The sequence below is a fragment of the Siniperca chuatsi genome, linkage group LG3 (genome assembly GCF_020085105.1).
Source record: "Siniperca chuatsi isolate FFG_IHB_CAS linkage group LG3, ASM2008510v1, whole genome shotgun sequence".
Classification (NCBI taxonomy): Eukaryota; Metazoa; Chordata; class Actinopteri; order Centrarchiformes; family Sinipercidae; genus Siniperca; species Siniperca chuatsi.
This window is the reverse complement of record NC_058044.1, coordinates 11,351,447-11,378,355: the sequence shown is the minus strand read 5'-3', so window position 1 is coordinate 11,378,355 and position 26,909 is coordinate 11,351,447. Positions and strand designations below refer to the sequence as shown.

The 26,909-nt window shown below is 40.2% G+C and overlaps 1 protein-coding gene across 1 annotated transcript; it reads left to right on the top strand.

Annotated features, from left to right (window-relative positions):
• Window positions 1-8,531: 8,531 nt before the first annotated feature.
• smad1 (SMAD family member 1) lies at window positions 8,532-26,481 on the top strand. Its single transcript, XM_044190718.1, has 7 exons — window positions 8,532-8,725; window positions 17,752-18,329; window positions 21,401-21,664; window positions 21,770-21,886; window positions 23,412-23,633; window positions 23,859-24,115; window positions 24,843-26,481. Exons 2-7 carry the CDS (start codon window positions 17,930-17,932, stop codon window positions 24,984-24,986), a joined length of 1,404 nt encoding a protein of 467 aa, XP_044046653.1. The 5' UTR covers window positions 8,532-8,725; window positions 17,752-17,929; the 3' UTR covers window positions 24,987-26,481.
• Window positions 26,482-26,909: the final 428 nt, after the last annotated feature.

Below are 26,909 nucleotides of genomic sequence, written 5' to 3'. Positions count from 1 at the left end.
GATTATTTCCTGTTGAAATGTTTTTTTTTTTGTTCCAGCCAACATGAAAATACCTTTGGCAAGAAGATCCAGCAAAATACTGTATGTACTGATTGAAAGTATGACCCTGACATTCTTCAGCGCTGTATTAGATGACTCAGCATGTCTGCTCACTCCAATGATGATCTGGTGTCCAGTCCACTGTAAAACATGCTATCAAGTTAAACATTTTATTAGGTGCAAAAGACTGTGAGTTAAGATAATAAGATTTTAACCAACCTTTTGTGATTCACTATTGCACAAAACAGCAAGTTCTTCAGACACTTCAAATGCAAAATGTTATGAAGATCCAGAAAACTTACCTTACGATGAACGATGGGTTCCTAGATGAACACACAATTTTTTACAAGTTAGAACAGTTTTGATTACTTCACACCATTTCTGTAAAGTATTAGTGTTTTTGTTTGTGCTGTTCTCACTGGTTTGAATTGGAAAAAAGGTGATATCACATACTTTTGAGCACAAATCAGGATTTAGAAATGTTTGAATCAAAACTTGATGACAGTTGTTGGGTTGTTTACTAGTATTGCCAGACCATCATCAAGAGCAGGTAGATCATGTAAACATCATGTAAACAACTTTAATTCCTTAGATGCATTTTATGAATTTAAGTTGTTTACATCAGAATCAGAATCACTTTATTGATCCCCGAGGGGAAACTCTTTCGTTACAGCTGCTCACTATCACGTCAATGCACACAGGAATAGAAGTACTAATAGAATAGAAATAATAATAAAATAAGTCCGCAATGAGACAATTATTTCTAGTAAGAAATAAGAGCTGTGCAAATCAAAATCGAATACACTATAATACAGCTAAGATAAATTAAGTATAAAAATGGATATAAAGTATAAAATCTAAAATAAGTGTAAAGTACAAAGTGGATTTACAGGTTGATAAGTATAGTATGCTATAATACAATGTAATAATATAAGTAATAAGTAATAGTGCAGTAATGTGTACTGTCCAGTTAAGTGTAGCAGATTAACTGGTTTATTAGACGGTGGATATTGCACAGCAGTAATATAAGTATTAATAAATATCAATACACAGGGAATTTAAAACTGAAAACAGAGTATATTGCACAGCAGTATTAAACAGAGAATATTGCACAATATTTCAAGTACTGCAGCGATGTAAGGTCATACAGACTGACACTTAGAGGGAGGAGTTAAAGAGTTTGATGGCCACCGGCAGGAATGACTTCCTGTGGTGCTCTGTGGTGCATTTTGGGGGGATGAGTCTTTCACTAAAGGTACTCCTTTGTTTGACCAGCACGTCATGGAGTAGGTGGGAGACACTGTCCGAGATGGTATGTAGTTTGGCCAGCATCCTCCTCTCTGACACCACCGACAGAGAGTCCAACTCCACCCCCACAATGTCACTGGCCTTACGGATCAGTTTTTTGAGTCTGTTAGCGTCCGCTACCCTCAACCTGCTGCCCCAGCATGCAACAGCATACAGGATAGCACTGGCCACCACAGACTCATAAAACATCCTCAGCATTGTCCGGCAGATGTTGAAGGACCTCAGCCTCCTCAGAAAATAGAGGCGGCTCTGACCGTTCCTGTAAAGAGCTTGAGTGTTTTTAGCCCAGTCCAGTTTATTGTCCATGTGTACTCCCAGGTACTTGTAATCCTCTACATGATGTTGATATGTGTTGCTTTGTGTGTTTCTTGACACCTCTATATCCTGATAATGGGTTTAGAACAACAGTTTGACATTTTTGGAAATACACTTATTTGTTTTCTTGCCAAGAGTTAGATGAGAAAATCGAAACCGCTCTCATGTTTGTAAGCTAAATATGAATCTGCAGCCAGCTGCCAGTTAGCTTAGCTTAGCATAAATACTGAAAACAGGGGTAAACAGCTAGCCTGGCTCTGTCCGAAGGTATCAAAATTCTCCTACCAGCACATCTAACACTCATTAACAGGTTATCTCATTTGTAAACTCAAGTTAGTGACAAGTCAAGTGACAAGTTGCGGTTTTACAGGGAGTTATGTGCCATACTGTTTCTTGGCCAGGATCAGTAACTTCCTGCATAATAAAACAGTCTGGTACATAAGCATCTGTAAGCATCTGACGGTTTTACATTTTGTTTTTTGTAAAGAATATACAAACATGACATAATGTGTTAATTAGTGAGGTTTAGAGGAGCTGGAAGGTGGATTTTGTTACCTTTAGACAGAGCCAGACTAGCTAGTTCTCCCTGTTTCCAGTCTTTAAGCTAAGCTAAGCTTACCAGCTGCTGGCTATAACTTCATATTTACCGTACCGATAGAAGATTGGTATCGATCTTCTCATCTAACTCTCGGCAAGAAAGCAAATAAGCATATTCCCCAAAATGTCGAACTACTTGTTGACCTTTGTCATGTACCGTCTTACTCAATGTTTTGTTTTAAAATTTTGAATTTGCTTAATTTGTGTGACCATAATTAAGAACAGTGTTGCCAAAGCGTGTTGTAAATGCTTTACAATGTAAACTTAATAATTCTGAAGTCTGTTCCATCTCTTTTTACTATCTCATGAAGACAAAAAGCTGTCTTTAAAAAAATGTGACAACTTACCTAGCAGGTACCAGCAAGCCTTTGCTCAGCAGCTGAGCTCAGAAGGATCTTCAAAGGTATAACATGTCAAGCACAAATTCATGAATCAAAGGGAAACAGATCTAAAGGAGAATACCTCTGGGCCATTTTGAGTCTCAAAATTCTATGGACTTACATGTCTTTGCAAAATGTAAGGAAACTCACACAAACACAGGCAATACCTTAAAATGCAATATGTAATATTAGGACAAAAAGACACTTCCTTAGTGAAGAAATGCTTCTGACAGTGCACCTGTATGGTGAAGGACAGCTGGCCAAGATACAGGTGCACTGCCATGTGTCCACCCTGAACAAGCGTTGGCAGTTGGTTGAAGTTCATCGTGTCACCACCCCTTTGTGCAAAATGTGCCGCGACTGCTTTGACTGACAGCTGTGCTATCTAGGGTTAACTGTCCCATCTAACAAGTGACTGTGACAGCTGCCGGTAGATGCTTCCCCTCCACAAGACTCGAACACTTCTACTCAATAAACCAGGGCAGACCACCCTCCATACTGAACCCAGGGAATCTCTTTGCTGGCGGTGGAGAGTGTGTGCATGTGCGAGGGTGGGGGGTTGCAGACACAGTCCTCAAGGGAGTCTCATTTTACACAGTGGATTTTAGATTGGAAATACAGCATTGTCTCATGAGAGGACCAGTGATCAAACCTCTAAAAGACCTGTGAGAACAATCAATCAAGTGTGTTTGAGAAACAGTGAAAAAAGTGTCAGATAAAGTATATGTCTGCCCATCATGCACGACACGTATCAATGAACCAAACAGCATGTACATAAAAATATCTTGACCATAAAATGACAAAGTGTCGAGCTAGTAGGACTTAAGGTAGTATCACCCTCTGATTGGTGCCTCCTCTGTCTCTGTGCAATGAAGGTAGAAGAGGTAAACCGAGAGCCCATGGAGACAGCATTCAAATATTACCACCCCAGACATTATTTCTAGAAGGACTTGCAAAAAGCTGCGCTAAATGAGCCACCCGTTTGAAATGTGATGCTGGCCTGATGCACTGCTGCCATGCCTCGCATTGCTGCAAAAAAATTGATGCGCCTGCCAAGAGCCCTCGCATGGCAAAATGAATTGCATGTGTGAAGGAGTGTCATCTAAACACGTGTGTCAGTCATCGTGAAGCATTTCAACCCTGTGCTAATTCATGGAAGTCTATGGAGTTAATGTTGTAATCAATCCTAACCCGTGAGTCCACTCTTCCTCCGTCAGGTTAGAGACAGGCAGCGCTCCAAAGTTTCTAAATGGCTCCCGCTCTTCATGAACCCTGACCTAATAGAGCCTACTACTAAGTGGTTCAAATGTTAATGTCCTGTCTACACGTTTTACAAGCAGCATGTTGGCCTTGTAGTTCTTGTCCTGTTTTGGGTTGAAGGGGCCGACCAAGAATTTGACTATTTCAAGAGCTGGAGCTCTTCTTTTAGATGAAGTAATCTGCCCTTCCTGCCCTCCGGTATGATTTCTGCATTGGACAGTAAAACAGGACAAGAAATATTGAGGTGACAGGATGAGAAATGAAATTGGAAAATGGCATTTTATTCCTGAGCTTTGGGAACAGTATGTGTAACAAAACAATCTAAGCTCAACTTACAAGCTTTTTGGAAGCTTTTAACCAAAATGAAAAAGAAATTAAATGTATTAGGTCTGACTCCTTGCTGAGTATGTGCTTACAAATGTGCACCCAAAGAAATGTACACTTGACACACACTTTAAATGATCACATTTAATATTTAGTCCAAGGATACAGTATGCCTTATGTTTTGCAGATGATATAATCATCTGAGGCAAATGTGTGATTTGTGATTCGGGCTATAAATACTTTTTTTTAAATATGATAATGATTAAAAGGCAAATGGTGGAAGCTGATTAGTGGTGTACAAATCTGTTGCTATAAACCATAGTGATAGCAATGTTGAATTCATTATAATCAAATCATGGCTGATGTTGACTAGGCATTAAGCCTAAATGGACTGGATTAGTGGTTTAGACTCTTTCAGGCACTTTCAGACCTGTAGTTTGGTTCATTTGATCTGGACTAAGGAAAAAAATGATACATTGTTGCCTTTTAGTTCTCGTCCGGTTCGTCTCCATACTGGCATTTTACAAACATACCAAGAGCTGTAAGCATGAAGTTATATGAACTGACAGGTAAGCGTTTATTAGACAGTTTTTGTGACTGTCATGCTTTATCATCATTGCTACATGCACCCACATTGGGAAAACAAATTCCAAGAGCTGTAAGCATGTAAGACATGTTTACAGCTCTTGGTTTGTTTCTTAAACTCCAGTCTGAACACGAACCAGTCCAGAATTAAAAGGCAACATGTGTTTATTTTTCCTTGGTCCAGAACAAATGAACCAAACTATAGGTGTGAAAGCGACCTTAGGTCCTCTGAGGTTTGGATTTGACCTAATTTTCTTCACAATTGCTGCAGTTTTTATTGTTACTAGTGCAGTGACCATTTATGACCTTTTGCCAGTTTTGAACCCCATGAACATTGCCAGATGTGGATGTTGGAGGGTCTATCTAAGCCAATGGCAGCGCAAAAAGTTGGTTTGCCATACATGAGGTGGACAGAGCTTCATGTCTCCAAGCTGCAGCAGGACCATGCTGCACCTTTCTCAGTTTGGTTCAAGTTTGGTTCATTTGACGACAGGCCTATTTCTTGTAATGTGTTTGCAGTTTAATTTAGAAACAGGTGGTTGTGATGAAACTATCTTACAGCCTGAGAGTCATTTTATCTCCCCCATGTCTTGCCATGGCTTTAGATTCACAGGGTGCTTAGTGTATCTCTTTCAGCAACAGGTGACCTGAGGTTGGCTCACTAAGTGACATGTACTACAAGTTAGTGTGTTAGACAGCAGAGAGATAGGAAGGAGCTGACCCCTCTGTTGGCCTTTTCTCTTCTCCATCAGTGGTTGGTGTCCTGCTGTGTGATGGCTCAACAATGGGAACTGTCATCTAATTGCATCCTCACTCAGTTCTTACCGCTATAGTGCAAGGCCAGTCTAAGGATGGGAAACAGCAACCTCTCTCTCTCTCTTCAGAATATGTATGAAACACATTATTTGTTTTCCCGTTTTACCAGGATAGCAACATTCAGTCTTCAGTGTGAATAATCAAAGTGAGATATAGCCATTATGGTATCAGCAGCCATAGCCATTACTGCTACGAGGGAGAAGGTCTCTCTTTGTGGTAGTTTGGGTAGCTTGCTTGCCACTGATACAACTATAATATGTACATAAGCAAAGTGCATAAGCAACTGTAATTGAGTTTCATTTTTAGTGCTCACATAATCCCGATCCCAGCAACTGGATTAGTGTATTTGTGTGATGTAAAATATAATTTTCTTCATGTTAGCCACTTTAAAAATGCAAATATTTGTATTTATGCAGCATAAAGAGAGGATGGCCGACGCTCTTCAAGTAATTAAATCTGTAAGATTTTATTTGTGCCTTTTGCAATGGTTCCCAAATTACTTATAAAAACTAAAAGCATCTGGTGGATGTTTTATTGGCTGATTTCAATATTTATTAGACTCAGTGTATAGGGCAACAAGTAAATAAATAAAGGACTTATTAACCACATTTGTATTCCTAGCAGTGTGGAGATGGCTTTGAAACAGCATTTAGACCTAGATTTAGATCAAATTTACAGACAATATAAGTGCACAGTTAATTTATTAAATAAGTTGTTATAATATATGTATATACACTCTTTTTTGCAGTTCTCAGTTCTGGAGTTACATTGAATAGAAAACAGTGGTGGAAGAAGTATTCAGATACTTTACTTAAGTAGAAGTAGAAATACCACAATGTACAAATACGCCATTACAAGATGACTTTTACTTGGGGCGCCCTGGAAGCTCATCTGATAGAGTAGAGAAGTGGAAATAGAAGTGGAAGTATAAAGTAGGGAAATGGGAAATACCCCAAGTAGAGTACATATACCTCTCAAGTGTACTTAAGTAAATGTACTTTTACAAGTGATAGAAAATATTGGGCTCTGTAATATCAAAGTAAACTATCTTTATGAGAATATTGCTGTTTGATTAGATTAGATTAGATAAAATGCCATAAAGCCTGACAGAGTCTGTTTAAACTCAGTAGCCTCTTCCTTAGAAGCAATAGGCCTGTGAGTGTCTCTGGTGCAATGAATGTGCAGTTGCCTATTGTGTGTGTGTGTGTGTGTGTGTGTGAGAGAGAGAAAGAGAGTGTCTGTGCATGTGCGTGTGTATTGGAGGGAATCCTTCATCTAAAAAAGTTTGGGGAGCCTTCTTTCTATTCCTACTCATAATAATAATCATCATCATCGTCATCCCCGCCTCTCAATCCCTCCCTCCCCCCTCCTCGCACTGTTTTCCCAGATTTATTCACGTGCAGCTCGCTCCCGCCTCACTCAGACATTCTGTCGCCAGCGCCGTGACGTCACCTACGACAGGAGCCTCCTCCGCTCTGGACGTTTCCCTCCGCCTGTCTTCAAGATAATCTAGTCCCCCTCACCGCGGCAACCCTGAACTTGACTAATTAACTTGCACTTTTGTATCACATCAGTGGAGGTTTTTAAAAAGATTTCTATTTTTTGACCTTGTGTTTCTAAATAATCAAAGCATTTCTGGGCTAATTAACACTGTAATATTCCTATAATACTCACTGGAATGCCTATAGTGTATGTTAGTGAGTTCTTTAAGATATTTGTAAGGTGCTATATTATACTTGTAAGGTATTTAAACTAGTTTCTGAGGAAGAATATTTTTATCTATATAATCTGCATGACTTTTTGCATCATTCTTGTGCTCTGAGATTACTATCTCCTTATTGCAACAGGGAGCTGATAAAATGTTACACAATGTCCAACTGAATCTCAAGTTATTCTGAAATCTTCTTAAATATGACTCACATTATTTCTGATGCACATTTATGGACTGATTTAGCTCACTTTGGAGGAAATGACACTTCATGTCCTCTGCTGCTGCTGCCCAGCCTGAAGGCTATTTTCATGCATTATCATGCAATATTAATGAGATGGTTTGAAGAACTGTTGGAAATTTCTCTTCTTTTCTCTTTCTCTTGACATTGGAAAATTATGCCTCTATATACCCCCACAGAGGAATCAGGGCTGAGCTGGTTTGTGTGTGTGCATTATTGTCTTGAGGTGTGAAGTTGAGATGATGGCATGTATAAGCATGCTCCTGCTCACCCCTGCTCTTGGACACATTTGTTCTCCTGACAACATAAATAGTGCTTATCATATCGCAATCAAAGCAAGAGGGAAACTGAGAGGCAGACTTAACACGGTGCAGTTCAGGAGTTCACTACAGATAAACCACAGAGTTGCTTGTTTATCAGTTAAAGCTACTGCAAGAGCTTACTGGGCAGGTTTGGTGAAGAAATGTTTTATTAACTAAAAATAGAGAGAGGAAGAATGAATGAATGTTTCTGCATATTCAGTATAGCCTGAAGTTACAGTATAGTCTGTGTTTGGAACTAGTAATCAACGTTTTGTCCTGTAAGTCCCCATTTAAGATGATTTTTGTTGTATTTGGTGAGGTACCAGGGTGGGAGGAGTGAAACATCAGATCAGACAAAAGTCCTTAAATTCCCTCATAGCGCAATTACTGGTTATACACAGCAGAAAAGAAAAACGCTCCCACGTTTTGCAGGGATGTTCTTGGAGCATCTTAAGTGAAGAGATCCCCTTTCTGCTTTCTTTCTCTGCAACATTTCACCAGCTTCAACAGGAAGGTTTGCAACAGCCAACTCAGACATCTGAAAAGAAACTCTGGTGAGAAGCTCTTCGAATTTAGCGAGAAACCCCGCATTGTTTCACCGTTACATAATCCATTTCCACACAGTGAATGAAGATGTTTTAGATGTGTGAAAAGTAGGTCTTGTTATTGTCGGGGCTGCATCCCGCGGCGTGATACTGGCGCTCAGCGGAGGGTGAGACGGCTCCGCGACTCACTGACGCCAGGCCGAGCAGACCCAAGACAGGCAGAGAGTGCAGCACACAGAGGGAGAGACATACAGAGAGGAAGCGAGAGAGAGAGAGAGAGAGAGAAAGCAGAAGAGAAAGAAAAGGTACCGTAAACCTTTATTTTCTTTTTCAACATGCTAAATGAAAAGTTTCTTTATTTGTCCGTATCGTCACTTGTTATGGTGTGCATGGCTGTGTTTGTAGGGAGGTAGATCCCAGCGGTTATCAGCTCAACAGTGTGTCAGTTGGCAGCTTCAAACTTTTTTTTTTTCCTTCTTCCTTTTACTCAGTGTCAGACTGGACTTGCAAATTTAGTCACTTTTTGATGAAGGTGTAAACTATTTTTTTAGTCTGCATGTTAAAAACAACAGTGTTTTGATAAAGAACTATAGTAATCTTGTATTAATGTAAGATAGCTTACTGTATGTTACAGAAAAAATAAGTTTTCATGGGGATATTGTAGATGTGCAGCTTTTGGACACTAAAAAAACACCATTGATTTGGGTTAAATCACGCTAAAGCTGGTATCAGTAGAAGCACTACTGTAGGCATACTGCTGTATACAGTGATTATTCAGTAGGGAATGCAGATTAAACTGCAGTTATTAAACACATGGTATGGGGCTATTTGGTTTAGCTACAGGATGACTTTTTTGGTCTGTGAAATGTCAGAAGATTTTGAAAAATGCCCATCACAATTCCCTAAAGCCCAAGGAGATGTCTTCAAATTGCTAAAACCCAAAGATATTCAATTTACAACAACATGAAACAGAGATAAGCAGCAACTCCTCAAATTTCCAGAAGCAAGACACTGTGAATATTTACCGTTTTTCCTTCCTTGATAAATGACTTAAAGAATTAAACAATTATCAAAACTGTTGATTAAGTTTCTGATGATCAGTTAATCGACTAATCCTTTCAGCTCTATACTATACTATGGTGGTTAGCTCATGGTTTAGGGCTTTTTGGTGTATTAAACTACAGGATGTGGGTTGATGGGTGTCATACACTTGTTAAATGATAATATTTTGATGTCACTTAACCAGTGTATGATGAATAAAGAAGTATACATGCAGTATATTGCACCACTCTAGTTACACATGCCATCCTTTTCCATCTTGCCCTTTTAAAGTTTTCATTATTTTGCTGTCTTCCGGGTGATGCAGACTTGCTGAGGCTATTTCAACTGGTGCACTAGTGTGCTTCACAGGACATGTGTCTCATGTTTGTGGCTTTAGTTATGTCAGTGTGTTTATGAATTAGTGTCTGTGTAAGTGTGTATGCGTGAGAGAGAGACAGAGGGAGAAAGAAAGAGAGCGAGAGAGAGACCTATAGCAGCTAAGGCTAGATCTCCTGACATTATTGAAGATGACATATCAGATTACCCAAAGGACAGGAATTTGTCCTTGTCCGTGATTTACTTCCAATTGTTTTATCGTCCTGCATTCTCAGGGTAGGCGGCTTTAAATTCTGTTTGAAAATTAAACAAATGGCGTTTTTATAGGATTGAAATGACAGGGTTACTTTTACATCAGGGTGAAGCCTCTTTGATAAATGGTAATGCAGATTTGATTGTCAGATGCTTTTATCAGCTTCATTTCCTTTCTTTATACATACAAAAAATAACATAAACGTTTTCTTTGCCTCTATAGAGCCAAGTCAAACATTACTATCTATCTATCTATCTATCTATCTATCTATCTATCTATCTATCTATCTATCTATCTATCTATCTATCTATCTATCTATAATCATAGCAAAGGCAAAAAACTACTCAACTACAAGGTGTAAATATAGGTTAGCAGCATTCCTGTATCCAGAGAGTCAGTCACAACAGTAGTGAACAACGTCAAACCCCTCCCGTGTGTCTGTACGGCTCGGGCAACATAGCCTGCCATGTGTTGGGGTGAGGTGTCCGCCCTAACACAACACTAACCCAACACTGAGTGCCAGGCATGGTTGAGATAGCTGTTTGAAACCCCCATGTGTTTGCTAGTTATGTCTGCAGTTGTGTGTGGACTGGTGTGTCTGGGACATAAAGCATCTGATCCCAATTCAGCCCTTCAGAGTCAGGACAATTCTGAACCACAGTTTAGGTGACAGAAGGTTTTCTAGTGTTTTCCATGCCATGCGTGTGACAGCTAGATTTCGCTCACTGGTATGCCAGTGTGATCTTTACTAGGTGAGAGCTGTGTATGTGTTGGTGTTTGTGGAGAAAAGTGACCCCAGCGAGTTAAAGGAGCCTCACAGGTCAATGCCATGTCTAGTCACTAAGGGCAGCACCTCATGTCTGACTGTGGTTATTTCAAGCTTCGCTCTTCGACTGTTTTATAAGACATGAGTGGCTGTGGTAAATATCTGCATTTGCTGGCTACTAGGGCTGGCTATTGAATCTCAATACCTTTTTGGAACCGTTTGAAATAATAAAAGTTGATCCAGACAGACAAACAGGACGGGCTGATCCATCAGCCAATATTAGGTTATTGCAGATATATTTTGGCCAATAATTAGCACTGCACAGCACAGAAACCCTAAAGATGTGTTGCCATTGCAAGTTTGTCCACCAGGGAGCACTGACAGGTTTATTTTTCAACTGTAAAATGCCCCGCTCAAATACATATTTTGGCCACAATTCTTTAATAACAAAATGTAAGGGGTCCTAGTATCGCACTATCAAATATTGTCAAATGCTAAAAGCTGGCATCAAATGCCAGGTCAGATTTGGAATTTTGTGTGCATGTTCTTTGATCAGATAGTTCCTGGTTTAAAGTTAAATTTTGACAATTTTAGACCATTTTATACAGGCAAAGTTCTTGTCAGCTTTTGTTTAGATACATTTTAGTATCTAAAGTTTGGCTTCTTTTGCTAAATTAATTTGAGGATTTTGTAGAAATACATATTTACTAAGGCTGCAAGTAACGATTATTTTAAATGTAAATTAATCTGCCAATAATTTGTTGGATAAATCATTTAAACTATAAAATGTCAGAAAATAAAGAAACATGCTCATCACAATTTTCCAGAGCCCAAGGTGACGTCTTCAAATTGCTCATTTAGTGTCAATATCAGTCCAAAACCCAAAGATTTAAATTTACAAAGATGTAAAACAGAGAAATGTAACAAATCCTCACATTTGAGAAGCTGAAATCAGAGATTGTTTGACGTTTTTGCTTGAGAAAGTAAATTTTCTGTCAATCGACTCATTCATTTATCAACCAATTGTTTATATTTCTCAAAGTAATGTATTGAAAAAAAGTATTGTTTTGGTATCTTTACCGGTATTCAGTATCATACCGGTGCTAGTATTGAAATTTCAAACCTTTCTCAGCTCTACTTTTAAACTCATAAGTCAGTTCTTTTCAATGGCTTGCTTCAAGTGATATTGAACTTTGCGACAGCTGCTACTCTGGACATGCTTTCATAAATCATTGCTGCATTGCTATGATTTGTATTGTGAAAAAGCATATATTGTATCTTTGTAGTGTTACTCTTTACTCAGTAATGACCCTTTAAGGCACTTAATTGAGAAGTGCTCGGTGAAGCGACCAGATGTACGGGTGTTTTCCATCTCTCTCTCTTTCCAAAACACTCATAGTCTTACATCTCTGGCTTTACTGTCACTCTCACTTTCTTCCTCTTTCTGCATCATTCCCCCTCGCTTCCTCACTCTTTCTCTTTATCTATCACTCTCTCTCTTCCTGCACTCCTCTGTTTATAGCCAGTGACTCCATTGAGCACGGGCTAATGGAGGCCCCATCCAGGACCCTGCTGATAAATAATGTAGCTTCTTTATAATGCGCCGTCCCTGGGGAGGGTCCAGAGAGCATCATTACTGCCTCCTTGTCCTACACAGCCCAGGCCTAAATTGATTAACAGACACTGGAGCAGTGCAAAATGATCCATGGGGCTAGTGTAGTGGCTAACAGCTCGCACCAGGTGGGTCAAAGCCTCCGCCTGTCAGTGTCGCATGATCCCACTCTGTGCTCCCATTAGCCTCAGTTTCTGTCCGGTTGGGCTAACTGATGGCCATAACAAGCTACCGCTAACGCAATAGCGAGAGAGCATTGCCTAGACTCAGCTGTGGGGAATGTCAGAGTGGTTTTTATGGAGCTGTTGTGTAAATGATGGTGTGTGTTTCAGCTTTTATAGGGAGAAGAGCAGTGGCCAAGGCCACGCCAGGAATCTGTGTGACTCTTATTGACTGTATGAGACATGGGTGATGAGGCCCAAAAGTTGATGACTACATACAGATATTTGATGCAAGGAATACATCTTGAGCTTCCCTGATCAGGGAAGAGAATTAGTGCTAAAACGATTAGTCAGTCTACAGAAAATTATTCGACAATGAATGATAATCAGTGAATCGTTTAAGTCATCGGCCACCCAAACATTGCTACTTTTCTCTGTTTTGTATTAATGTAAATTGAATACATTTGTGTTTTGGGCTGTTTGTCATACAAAATAAGTCATTTAAAGACAACGTCGACGATGGACTCTGGATGTCACCTTCAGCAGTTGTCACTTATTCGATAAATTGGAAGAAATCATTAAGTTAATTGATACTTAAAAAATAATCCTTAGTTGCAACCTTGAAGAGAATTGTTAGTAGGAATCTAAGGGATTCAATTCAAAAGTCCGATGTTTTTGTCAGCTATTAACCAATCAGAGCTTTGTAGGTGGGATTAAAAATGGGGATGTCATCTCCCTGTGCCAGTGCCAGGAAAATAGCTACCTCCATAAATTATGATTCATGATTATGAGGGTATTAGTAACCAACTGAGGCTCAAATATTTGAAAAAAGTGAAACGTGCTAGAATCAAGATCCTTCAAGGTGACAAAATGTGCGCCAAAATTTTCAATGAAGGGCTTCTATTTTGCATTTATATAAGATCTGAGATTAATTTATTGTATTCCGAATTTGTTTTGACAGACAAGCTGCAAAACTTATATCTGAACACCAAGTGAGTATCATTCGGGAAACTGGTGTACAAAAAGCCTGTTTATGTAATGCAAACATAGTCTATACATATAGGAACAGAGAGGCACAATGGCGCCTTTATATTTTGACTGCCTCACAGACAACTCTAAACTAGCATTGTCCAAAGAACCAGTACATAGCCATATAGGACCCTTTAAATAAGCATGCGGTCGGGCCAGCAGTCAGATATTTCTAACTGTCAGGTTTGGAAATATCTAAGAGACATGGTCTCCATCAAAACAGCTTTGTGGCTGTATGTCTGGCTGGTGACCATGATATTGACCATTTGCCTTTTGAACTTTATGTTGTATTGTTATGCTCCTCACTCAGCGTTTAAGTATGTCTTTTGCTTTGTATGAAGATGTGCTGAGTCAGTTTTGCATCACACACTTACAAGGTCACAATGTAGCGCGATACATCAGCTGTTTAGATTTCCAAGTTATACTCTGTTGTCATCAAAGTTGTTTCAATTAAACATGAGGGCGAACAGAGGGCGTACCCTTGACATTTCTGATTATGGTTGGATATTGAACCTCCATACTATATTTTCTTGATACCAACTGAAATGTGTGCGTAGCTATCACATAACAAAAGCAGGCATTACATTTTTGGTCAGATTTGTAATCTTGCTTAGAGCTGAAACGATTAATCAAATAGTCCATCGAAAGAAAATCTTCCAAATTTCCAACTATTTTGATAATCAATGAAGCGTTGAAGTCCTTTTTTAAACAAAAATGTCAAAGAATTGATGGTTTCAATTTAGATGACTTGCTGCTTTTACTTTTCTTAAATTACAGTAAACTGAATATCTGGGTTTAGGAAAGTTGGTTGGACATGTCAAGAAATTCGAATATGTTAGTTTGAGCTCTGGGAACTTGTGATGGGCATTTTTCACTCTTTTTCAGCAATAATTAAATTAATCCTTTCTGCGTTAGTCCCTAATCTTGTTTACTTATTCTTTGATCAGATATCAGGTATTGTATCACCCTTAGTATCAAAAAATGTCAATCATTACCCATCCCTGATAATGAGAATAGTTTGTATATGAAGTTTGAGGCAACATTACTGAAATAAAGCTACTTCATTGTCTAAACAGGCGGGAACAGAGACCACACCCATGGCATTTCTGACCCATCCTCATCCACTCTTAACAGCTTCACTACAAAGGAAAGAGCATTCTTGGTGAGAGAGAGTGAGAAAGGAAGATAGAAGTCAGGGGGTAGCCAGTTTAGGAAACTGCCCTTTTCTCTCTCACCCTTCACCTGTGGAAAAACCTGCAGGTCTCAGCAAGAGGAAGTGATGTCGCTGCTGTGCTGGCGATGACAGATATAAAGATGTAACTACACAGCCTGTTTCCTGTCTCTCTGATGGTAGAGAGTTGTTTTCTTAGGATGCTAGCAGGGAGTGATATCATAGTGGGGTCCTGAGGCACAAGAGATATCAGTGTTGAGATATGTTTTCCCTTAAACACACACACACACACACATACACAAGTCCACCCATATGTCCCCTCCCTCGTATGTTAGTAGTTCAGCGTCACTTTTGATCAGCCAATGTGATTCGTGTGGCTAAGCTAAGTATAGGTGCAACTTGCCGCTTTACTGTCAGTGTGGTTGGCAATAGTAAGTGTCCACAACACACACACACACATTGTAAACAGCACCTGTTCTCATCAAACTTTCCTGCCCGTTTGTCAGTATGATGTAGCCGACGCATGCAGTAGCTGACAAAGATAGAAATCGCTATTCATCCCATAATCTGAAGGGCCAAGAATAACTACAGAGCAGTCTTAATGATGTATTTGTTCCTGCTCATAGGAAATCCAATATACTGCAGGCTTTACTGTCAGAGAGTGATGCATCCTCACCCATGAGTCGGTACGGATGAAAGGTGTTGGATTTCTGACAAACTGTTTATTTGATTCTGGGATTACATCTGAACATTTATCCACAGCCAAACCTCAACCATAACTGTGTTTTATCTCCCTAATTGCATTCAGAAAAACTTGAAAAGAAGGTGGAACTGGGAGAGCTCAATGCGCTCTTGTTTTCCCTTTTGAAAGCTAGAATGCGCGTACTTCCTAGCTACTGAATTGCTCCTGTGGGACCCGAGTGAATGGGCACATTTATCCTGGGGTCCACATGCACTTCCCTTTTATTGTTCTGCACATTGCCAGATTCCTGCCCAAAACAAGTGTTTGGTGGTTGGTGGTGTTGAAGCTTTATAGAACATTTGCCTCAGCAGGCGGCCATTGAAACTCTCCTTCCTCTGAAATCTGAAAGACCTTTTCAAATTTCACATATATGCAGTCGTCAGGCAAACAATTTTATGCTCTAGCTGCTACCGAGATGTTTGTGAGAGAGAACAACAAGGAGGATTTAAAAATCTTTGACCTGCAGTTGGCAGTCATCAAGTAAAACTATGGGTAGGCAATATGGATAAATTCTTCTATCCCTGTATATTGAGATTTTTTTTTAGATTTAGTCAGAGCTGAAACGATGAGTCTATTAATCAATTAGTTGCAATAATTTTAGCAACAATTTACATAATTGATTAATTGTTTAAGTCATTTTTTAAGAAAAAATGCAAAATTAAAGGCAGAATAAGTAGGATTTTCCTAAAAAAAACAAAACAATGTATATTGTATGTATATATGTATGTTTATATCTCAATCATCACTTATGACCTACTAGAAGTGTGTGGTGGTGTTTGTATCTGCAGAGACCCTGCCCTCTGCCTGTATTTTCTTAGTTTCTTATTAGTTTGCTGTGTTCGGGACGTTTCTGAGCGTCAACCTTTGAGCAGTGGTGTGTAACTCCCAGCCAATAACAGCGCGCAGGATGTGAGGTCGGGACTCTATAAAATCGTACCGACATCGCTGTCTCCGTCTTTCGTCTGCTCTGTCTGTGTGCAGGGCTGTGTGTCTGTTTGGCCGAGGGCGGGGCTGAGCTTCACTCACACACAGTGCAGAGAGGCCTCAGAGACAGGATGAAGCCTGGCTTCGGCTGCATTCATTGTGGCTCCTTCCCGCAGGGTTGTGCGGAGGTGTGTGTGATTTTATTTGTGCCTTAGAATGTAACCGTGCCGTGAAACAATCAGAAAATAACATTTTATTTCTCTGATTCGCTGCTTTGTTCTCGCCAAAGCCGCTCCCTCTCTTCATTCATTCTATAGCTCGCTCACTATCTCTAGCTCACCTTATCTCTCTCTCTCTCTCTCTCACTCTCTCTCTTTCTCTCTCTCTCTCGCCGGTTGAGGAGAAGGAGAAGCCCAGGAGAAGGGGTTAGCTTTGAATCATGTGTTTGCAAACAACAGCCGAATAATCCTACTTATTATGCCTTTAACTGGTTCCAGCATCTCAAATGTTAATATTTGCTGGTTTATCTTGCCTTTTATGATAGTAAACTGAATTACTTTGGGTTATGCACTGATGGTCGGACCAAAAGTAAAACTCAGGACTCAAAAGAAAAAAAGGAATACTTTGGGAAATTTTCTAGGCCAAACAATTACTTAATTGATCGAGAAAATAATCCTAAATTAATTGATAATGAAAATAATTGTTAGCTGCAGCCCTGCTGGAGTTTTCAGCTGCTGATAGATTTGAGCTGCCATATAACTACGAAATAGATGTTGAAGAAATGGATAGGGTGGCAGATTTTAACCTTTAACCTTACATTTTTGTAAAGTGAATCCGTTGTTAAACCTGCTGGCCAAATTCCTATAGGTTGTGTAGGCTACATACTGAATGTATGTGAAGTCCTTTGCTGTAAATGACATCAGTAAGTGTTGGTAATGTGACAAGCCATACGGACAGGAAGCTATCTGGAGAATGTCTGATTGGGGCGGATGTTCACAGGAGGGTGTCTGTTGTGACTCCTCTGCCAGTTTCCCAGAAGCCATGACTGACAAGGGCATAACAGCTATAATGGTGACATCATTGCCTCATCAAGGGTTGTTCCAGCAATCTTCTGGTGAGATATCAGTGCTGCTGGTGAAGCAGAAAGAGGGAGGGGTTAATGTTCGCCATAGTTACTACAACTTTGTTAGAGAAAGGACACAGCAAGCAGAACTGAGCTGCAGAAGTGTGTTTGAAATCTGTGTTGGAAGAAATTTTTACTCATAAATGCTAACCTAACTCCTTTTCTTCTTCTAGTAAGTGGCTGTGAAGAGGACCTGATCTTACGTCTTGGAAGCTGAGGATTATCTGAAACTCCAAAAGGACAAACACTCATAGCGTTTCACCCTTTCTCTTCTAAGACTGGACTGTCCACCTCCACTGCTTACACTTCCTTTGGACAGAAAGGAGAGGGGAGGAGGGCGGCTCGTCCAACATGAACGTCACCTCGCTCTTCTCCTTCACCAGCCCAGCTGTCAAACGGCTGCTGGGTTGGAAGCAGGGAGACGAGGAAGAGAAATGGGCGGAAAAGGCGGTGGATGCTCTGGTAAAGAAACTGAAAAAGAAGAAGGGAGCCATGGAGGAGCTGGAGAGGGCTCTCAGCTGCCCGGGTCAGCCCAGTAGCTGTGTGACAATCCCCCGCTCCCTGGATGGACGGCTGCAGGTGTCCCATAGGAAAGGTCTGCCGCATGTCATTTATTGCCGGGTGTGGCGCTGGCCCGACCTGCAGTCCCATCATGAGCTGAAGGCCCTGGAGTGCTGCGAGTACCCCTTTGGCTCCAAACAGAAGGATGTGTGTATCAACCCCTACCACTACAAACGAGTGGACAGTCCAGGTGAGTGATAGGATCCTGAAATAATTAGGGATACACCCCATCCTATAAGGGCCAATACTGACCTTATTCAGTGAATCAGCCATGACTGGACTGATCCACATTGTCAGTGTTATTATAAATCTCAGTGTTTCCTCAATCAATTACATTCATTTAGTCACAACATGCCACGTGTTACCTTACATAAGGTTGGAAAAGTTGGATTGGTGCATCCCTAGAAATTATAACACAGATGCTGAAATGGTATAAAATTAAACATAGAAAGAATTTCTGAATTTGTGGTAAATTGAATTTCAGTGACACCCTAGTGGCCTAGTGGTTAAGACACATACCATTTACTGTGATCGCAACATCCCAGTTTTATGTTTTATGTTTTTTCCTAATTAACAGAAAACCATGCCAAAAAACCCACAATAAACTCATTTAATTGAATTTCAGGATATTTTTGAGCAGTTTGTATGTAAATTATTAGTCCTACCCTGAAGTTCCAGTCTTTTCCCTTACAGTAATGACATCTGCAGATGTTCACTTATTTTACTCTTTTTTCTTTCCTGCATCTCTTATCTGTTTTCTGTCTGTTTGTCAAGAAAAACCACTACAGGCCTTTTATTTGCAAGACTGATATGCGAAATCTTACCTCAGTAAGAGAGGACATTAAATCCAGGATCAAAAGATTTTGCTTGAACCCAAATTACAAAGTGCTTCACACATGTCAAATTAAAATAATCAAATTACAATCATATAAAAACTTAATCAAATAGATTCAATTTCATAATGAACTAGATAAAACCAACTCCGATAATATAATATATAAGAAATAAAGAGATAATTCAAGTAAAATCTCATTAAAAAACTCAAGTATAATCAGGAAAAGCTCTCTCGATAAAACTATGTTTTAAAGAAGAGATTTTAAAAAGTCACTGACTCAGCTTGCCTTATTTCCTCTAGTCATTTCAGAGTCTCGGGATGTAGTACAGAAACAAGTCAAATCAAACACTACTTGTCCTCTTACTAAAACAGAAAATGAGGGTCAGCTGACAAGATAGAAACAGCTGTGTGCAGAGTGCTAAGTGTGTAAAGGGCCAAGTGTGTATGTGTGTGTGTGTTCGTTTGTTCATGTGTGTGTGGAGCAGGAAATTCCATCTGGGGGAGAATGAGGGCTTTGTTTTGGGCATGCTCTGTGCTGCTAGACTTTATTAAAAAACATTTATGCACACATGTAGACACACATGCACACACACTCTCGCACTTGCACGTGTGTTACAAAAACAAGGACATACACACACACAAACACACACACACCCATGACTGCACGCAGAGTTTCTCTGAGGATGGCTGGAACAGGAAGCCAGTCACCCACACACAATTGGAGGAAAGAGTTGTTGCCTGCTTTGCACACTTTTTGTTTTAGCAGCGGGTGGAAGACGGAGGCTTAAGGTGATTAAACCCCAGAGCACCTGTCTGTCCACACTACCCCCCTCCCCTTTGCCCCTAACACCACCCGCCTACAGACACACATCCTGTCAATCTCCCTTCACTATTCTACCAAACACCTGCTCCACATATAACTTTTGAAATAAACTGCTACAATAATGCATTGGCCCGCTGCAGCACACATGGACTACCTGCAGGAACACTGACAGCAGCGCGGGCCCCTTCTAAAATTTCAGCACCAGCTTTATTTATCTGCGCAGGTATTTATAGGCACAAGTGGAGCGTATCTGTGTGGTTTGTGTGCACTGCACCTGAATAGCCCTCACATCAGCCAAGATATTTACCCCAAGTGATGAATTCCTGAAGAATGGCTCAGCTCAAAATGTCTTTTCAGAGCAGAAACCTGAGAATCTGGGCCAAATGCTGCTGGCTAAGACCAACAGGCTGGAAGCTGACATTTGAAAAATGCAGGGACATCTGCGCTCAGAAAGTAGAACATGGAGAGTGCCAGAAAGAGATTTCTTTATTATGTTAGAATCAAATAACTCAATTGTTATTGAGTTTGTATGGATAGGTTTTGCATGTGTGTGATTGGACAAGATGTCTACAGGGCTGAAACAATTAGTCGATTAATCATTAGACAGAGATAGAGAAGTTCTTCATTACTCCAGTGGTCAATTATCACAACAGCCAAGTCACATAAATTACAGAACAATAAGATATAGATGCTCACGGAGGTAAGAAACAAAATACAATAAAATCCATATATAATAAACATTCAACTCAAAATTACATCTGAGAAGAGAAACTGAACTAAAAACAAAGAAACTGAAAAACTAGGACCATATCCTTACTCTAATAAGTACTGAATGTAGATTGTACATTGATAGTGCCAAAGTAATACACAGTACATTAGTACCAGTCATTTATTAAGCTAAAATGACAAACATTCACTCCAGCTTCTAGGATGTAAGGAATAGCTACTTTTCTGAGTTTTCTTTAGGTTTTGGACTGTTGGTCGGACAGATAAAGCACCTTTGGCTCTGGAGACATTGTGATGGACGATATTTATTTATTTATGTTGTGATCTAAAAAAAAAAAATTTCTGTAAAAAATCAATTGAAAGAATTTTAAAATAATTGTAACGGATGAAATAACAAGACAGGAATGCCTGTTTTTGGCCAATCCATCAACTTGAATACCTGACATATTAAGGTACTTCATCACATTGATGCTGAACTTGCATATCAAAACAGTCCTGCTCACTGATTTATAACATTGACTACAATGGACACATACACCCAGAGATGTTAAAGGGAGAGCTACCATGGTATACTCTAACAGTAACAGTACTCTGACGGTTGACAAATTTAGATTGTCTCACGGTTTATGGCATTGTATCACCCACCCTAATCAGAACAGAAAGAAGAAAAGTTGATATAAGTCATAGTAATAATACTTAGTGGATTAACTGTTAATGAGAGCATTAAAGCTTTCAAATCGGTGTTTGGTTTGACTTATTAGTGGACTACAATTTTAGTTGACTTAATGGATCTTTACACACTGGAAAAAACATACAGTGATTGGTGCATCAAAGCGCTTCTTGTTTTAACCATTTTTATGTCTTTCTCCCTCTTCAGTGCTGCCCCCTGTGTTGGTACCGAGGAACAGCGAGTTCAACGCCAAGCATACAATGTTGCCTCGCTTCCGCAACCCTCTGCAACAGAATGAGCCGCACATGCCGCAGAATGCCACCTTCCCAGAATCCTTTGCTCAGGCCAATACCATGCCTTTCCCCAGTTCGCCGGGAAACAGTTACCCAAACTCGCCGGGAAGCGGCAGCAGCGCCACCTTCCCTCATTCACCATCCAGCTCTGACCCCGGAAGTCCATTCCAGATGCCAGGTGAGATCCAACAGTGAATTATCTTCCACTTTTCTTCCTTTTCCTCTGTACTGAACATCAATGACTCATTTCTCTGCTCTTTGTTCTGCCCCCTTCCTGATGCAGAGACTCCCCCTCCTGCCTACATGCCCCCAGAGGAGCAGATGACTCAGGATTGCCCCCAGCCAATGGACACCAACCTCATGGCTCCACCCTTGCCTCTAGAGAGTAACAACCGGGCAGGTAACCATGGCAGTTACTATCTCACACACACACACACACACACACACACACACACACACACACACCCGTCCTTGTGTTCACGGTGATATCATTCACATACTGTAAAGCTGTCTGCACCTGCTCAACATCGATCTGCAGGTGCAAAGATTTCTGGGAACCCTGGTTGTTTTTAAAGTTTTTTTTCCCCTCTTGTGGTCAAACTCCAAATACAAAAAAGAAAGAAAAACCTCAGCTGAGTTAGTGCCATATCCTGTCAGATAAAACCTGAACAGTGTGTGGAAAGGATCTGCTAGTTTACAGTAAGGCTCTGACTGTGGGTGCGAGCCCATGGGAAGCTGAGCAAAGCCTCAGCAAATTAAGCCAGGCCTCAGAGCAGTTTTATGAGGTCTGTAAAAGCTGGGGCTTATGTCATCTCTGCTGGTGGTAATGACTTGAAACTTGTTAACGATAAGATTCACTAATTACCTCCAACTTTCAGATCTGAAATGTGGTGCAATAATTGCTGCTATCTCAACTTGTGGTTTTGGCTACAAGCCACTGGCTAATCTATTGGCTTGTTTTCAACCTGTCTGATTGTCTTACTTGTTCTTGTTTCTTGCCCCGTCACACTTGATTGTAGCAATGTTGCCAAATTCTCAGATCTCAGCATGATGTAATAACCGATAGAAACAATGGCCAAAAGAGCCAACAGAAATTAGACCCAAGTTGTAATAAACCAAAACTTTTCTTTAATGAGTATTTTTTTATTTCTGCACTACCAGTTAAATTATTCTCACCTCACATAACAGCTGGAATTTGGTCTGAACTTTAGTTTTCCACAACTGACCAACAAAATATTTGTACTATTTTATTATCATGCACTCAGGGCCCAAAAATCCTGCCCACACATAGTGACAGCAGTAGTGTGAAGAGCTGTTGAAATGTTTGCTGGAAGTGGGAGTTTGGGGAGTTCTTTTCTTTTCCACAAGCTGCATCCTGTACAGGGGAGTGGGTTTCTATTGAAGGCCAGCTCTGGGAAGGGGACAGACAAAACACCTGCTAGCCAGTGCCACGCTACAGAGGAAGTTTGGGAGCATGATTTATTCCTCTCTCTCAGAGACGGTGAGGCCAGCTGGCACTGGCTGTTGTACAGATATAAGGCACAGAGAGCATGGCCATGCACCCTCTATTGACTGTTTTTCTTCTTAATAAGGCTGGCACACAGACCACAGACAGTAGGCATGCTTTAGAATGCGTCTGCATTGATTTTGGTCAGCATAAATGTATACAAATGTAGCCAGTGGGTCCTATATGTTTATTCAAATAAGCGTTATGGGCTACAGGGGACAATTTGGAGGAAATAATTGTGCAGATGAGTAAGATTTACAGCTGAGCCTCTGCTGGCATCAGTGGCTCCTGGCAGCTTGTCTGCACAGGAGTCTGCTCAGAGGAGTCTTAAATATGCATTAAATGTGTCTATGGCTTTCTCTGCATGTACAATGTACTCAGCTCACTCCTGTGACCTGTTAATGTGTTTCCTGTGCAGATGTGCAGCCCGTGGCCTATGAAGAACCCAAACACTGGTGCTCAATCGTTTACTACGAGCTCAACAATCGTGTCGGAGAGGCATTCCAGGCATCCTCCACCAGCGTGCTTGTCGATGGCTTCACAGATCCCTCCAACAACCGCAACCGATTCTGCCTTGGCCTGCTTTCCAACGTCAACCGCAACTCCACCATTGAGAACACCCGGCGGCACATCGGCAAAGGTGCAGTATGGAAAGGCTGTCAATGCAACGACTGTCAGCAGACGAGACTAAATCAATTCATGTTGTCAATAGATGTTAGAACAGAACAATAACAACAAATTGAGTAAATATTTTAGTGTATTGATTTTAAGATGACCACACTGATGTTTTGGGGCCTTTGTTTCTCCTGATGAAAGTGAGCTTCTGCAGGTGACCAACGCTTTATTCTCTCCTGCTTCCTTCCAGGTGTCCATCTGTATTATGTTGGTGGGGAGGTGTACGCAGAATGTCTGAGTGATAGCAGTATCTTCGTCCAGAGTCGTAACTGTAACTACCACCACGGCTTCCATCCCACAACTGTGTGTAAGATTCCCAGCGGCTGCAGCCTGAAGATTTTCAACAACCAGGAATTTGCCGAGCTGCTGGCACAGTCCGTCAACCACGGCTTCGAGGCCGTCTATGAGCTCACCAAGATGTGTACAATCCGCATGAGCTTTGTTAAGGTAAGCTGATCAGATTTGTTTTTTAAAAAGAACAATATTACATTTTTGGACTGTATAATGTTAATATTCACCATACTATATTTTGTATAAACTGATTGGATTGAGTTTTACAGTTGAGTCACTGTTAATACTTCAACGTGTCCATTGTTAGGGCTCATTATTTTCAGGGTTTTTTTTTTAAAGACATCTGGGAATTTATAAATGTTTTAATTAACAATTTTAATTATTAAACACAAGTGAAAATTGGTTTTAAATCAAAAATCTGAATTTGAAATAACATCTGCAGTGCAAGCACTCTGTAGTTATTAAAGTATTATTTTTATATGTATAATAATAAGTAATAAGTAGTTCATTTGTGTTTTCTCCTCACTTTCTCTGCTTTCTATTACTTGATGCATCTTCTTAACTGTGCCAGGTGTTAGTTGACCCTTTTCTCTGCAAAGTGCAGTGAACAGTATCTTCAGACAGTATCAACTTTTCAATTCTTGGGGACATAAAATCAGCGTAAAATTCAGTTTAAAGATAGTTTCTCCTTTTTTAACAGTGCGGTTTTATTCTCAGTGAAAATGAACCCATCAGATATTCTAATAACCTTTTTCTGAAAAGGGTATAAACATCAAGTAAAATATTACTGGACTCAAGCAGAGCTCAACACTAACACTGGACAGTCAAGGACTATTATAATCTTGTGGCATAATTCAAAATGATGTGTTTTCATGTGTTCCAGGGCTGGGGAGCAGAGTACCACCGCCAGGATGTGACCAGCACGCCCTGCTGGATTGAGATTCACCTGCATGGTCCCCTGCAGTGGTTGGATAAGGTGCTAACCCAAATGGGCTCCCCCCACAACCCTATATCCTCTGTCTCCTAGGCTTCACTGTCCTCAGCTCTGTGGTTGTCCATACCCAAGCATTTTGGTCTAAGTAGCAAGAATAGGGTCACAGGTTGGCTTGTGGTTCAGCCAATCTGCCTTTTTCGATAACTGATAGAGGTTTTGACTGAAACACAAGCTGATCTGGGACCAGTAGGGCTGGGCGGGTTGTTAAATTGTGTTGATTTGTTCTCTACTTGAAGGATGTCTGAATTGGGCACATTTACAGTCTGGGAGAGGAGTAAGCAAAGTGAGCGTGATGCAACTGGAAGATACTTGATCTTTGTGACCAACTGTAATAATTAGACCATCACACTCATCATGACGCAAGTATCCTCCCTGATCTTGCTCCCGCAACGTCTCTTTTTCATCGTTCTATTATTCTGACTCATTACTAGTTTGCATCTAAATATTCCCTCTGAAATCCAGATATATACGTGTGTAGTTAATTATGGGACATTCCAGGTCACCAAAATTGCAGTCGGCTGCTGTCTACTGCCTGACCGCAATGAGGTTGGCATGAAATGTACTTATGAAATGTAAAAAGTTAGCAGGAACTTGGAGGTTGACCAATATGACTGAAATTATTTTAATCATCTCCAGATACTTAAACTAGTATGCCGTTTACTCAGTGTTCTTTTTTAGGCTAATAAATTAAAGCAGTACAAAGTTATTATAAAACTGAAACCCCATATCACAGATCATGAAAAATAATAGGAGGGCAAAATTAGGGGGAGTTTAAGAGTTTAGAGTGGGGTTTAGTGTGGGGCATGGCACTAAAAGGGCATTTCAGACTATTCAGAAAAAAAAGACTAATGTTTAAATGTTGCTCATCTTGTGTTACACTCGTGTTACAAATGAATTTTAAGAAAAAAAAAGAATAGTGTTTAGATATATTCACTATTAGAATATGTGCTGTGCAGTCTGGTTTTTGAAAAGCATAGCTTGGTTAGTGTGGTGTTACACATTTAAGACTGGTAGCTGAACACCACATGAAGCAGAGGCAAATACAAGTGCAGTTTAGTTTGTCCTTTGTTGTATAATCTGCAGCAAAATCAAATGTGTCAAATACAGAGTCACATTGAGGACATAAATATTTCAGTGACTGTGCTTCATTCTCTTATTACATCGACTGAGCAAAAAGGACTGTTATGGGAAAGTATGTTGAGCATTCAAATTTTAATTGTTGACTGAGAAAAGGGTATCAATTACTGATGTCCCGATATGATTTTTTTTATATATATAAAATGCAGATTTTGCCATTCAATTCTTTTATGCTTTGAGCAATCCTCTTTGCTATTAAACTGTATTACTCTTTACATTCTTTTTGTATTTTTGAACATGTTTTCTGTTTTGTTTGTCTGCACTTTCACACATTGCCTCTTTGTTTTGTTTTTTCTCCTTTGTGTTTTTGCTCAGTAAAACTCCCAGAAAAGCAGTTTTATTCCATGAATATCAAGCCTCTACTGGAAGATTCAATAAATTTGTTTCATTACTTGCAGAATCTCTGTCTCTTTTATGAACAATGTGTCAGGGCGTGTGTTTGTGTGTTTTTGTGTGCCTGTCTGTTCAATTATAGGCCACCCATGCTAAGAAAATATGCATCATGGTATTGTCAGGGACTTTCAAAAACATCAACCACTCTGTGTGTGGTGTGTGTGTGTGGATGTAGACCTTCAGTTAGGGAGGCACAGCAATTACAAGTGCATCTGAAACCCAACTGCACTAATGTTAAGCATAATTGCATTTTCCAGTAAATTGCAGGAAAATACATGAAATTGTGTTCTCCTTTGTTTTATGGGACACATTGTGACAGTACTGGAACAGTTAACAACAGTCTTCCAGGAAGCGCCCCTGGAAATCACTGACTTAAACGTGTGTGTGTGTGTTTGTTCGTGCAGGAGGTTCATGTGACTGTACATG

Bases quoted from the DNA above. Each gene is read 5' to 3' on its own strand.
- smad1 (XM_044190718.1), top strand. From the start codon at position 17,930: ATGAACGTCACCTCGCTCTTCTCCTTCACCAGCCCAGCTGTCAAACGG. The intron at 18,330-21,400 runs GTGAGTGATAGG...CTCCCTCTTCAG, and splicing joins CAAACGAGTGGACAGTCCAG to TGCTGCCCCCTGTGTTGGTA. The intron at 23,634-23,858 runs GTGCAGTATGGA...GCTTCCTTCCAG, and splicing joins CCGGCGGCACATCGGCAAAG to GTGTCCATCTGTATTATGTT.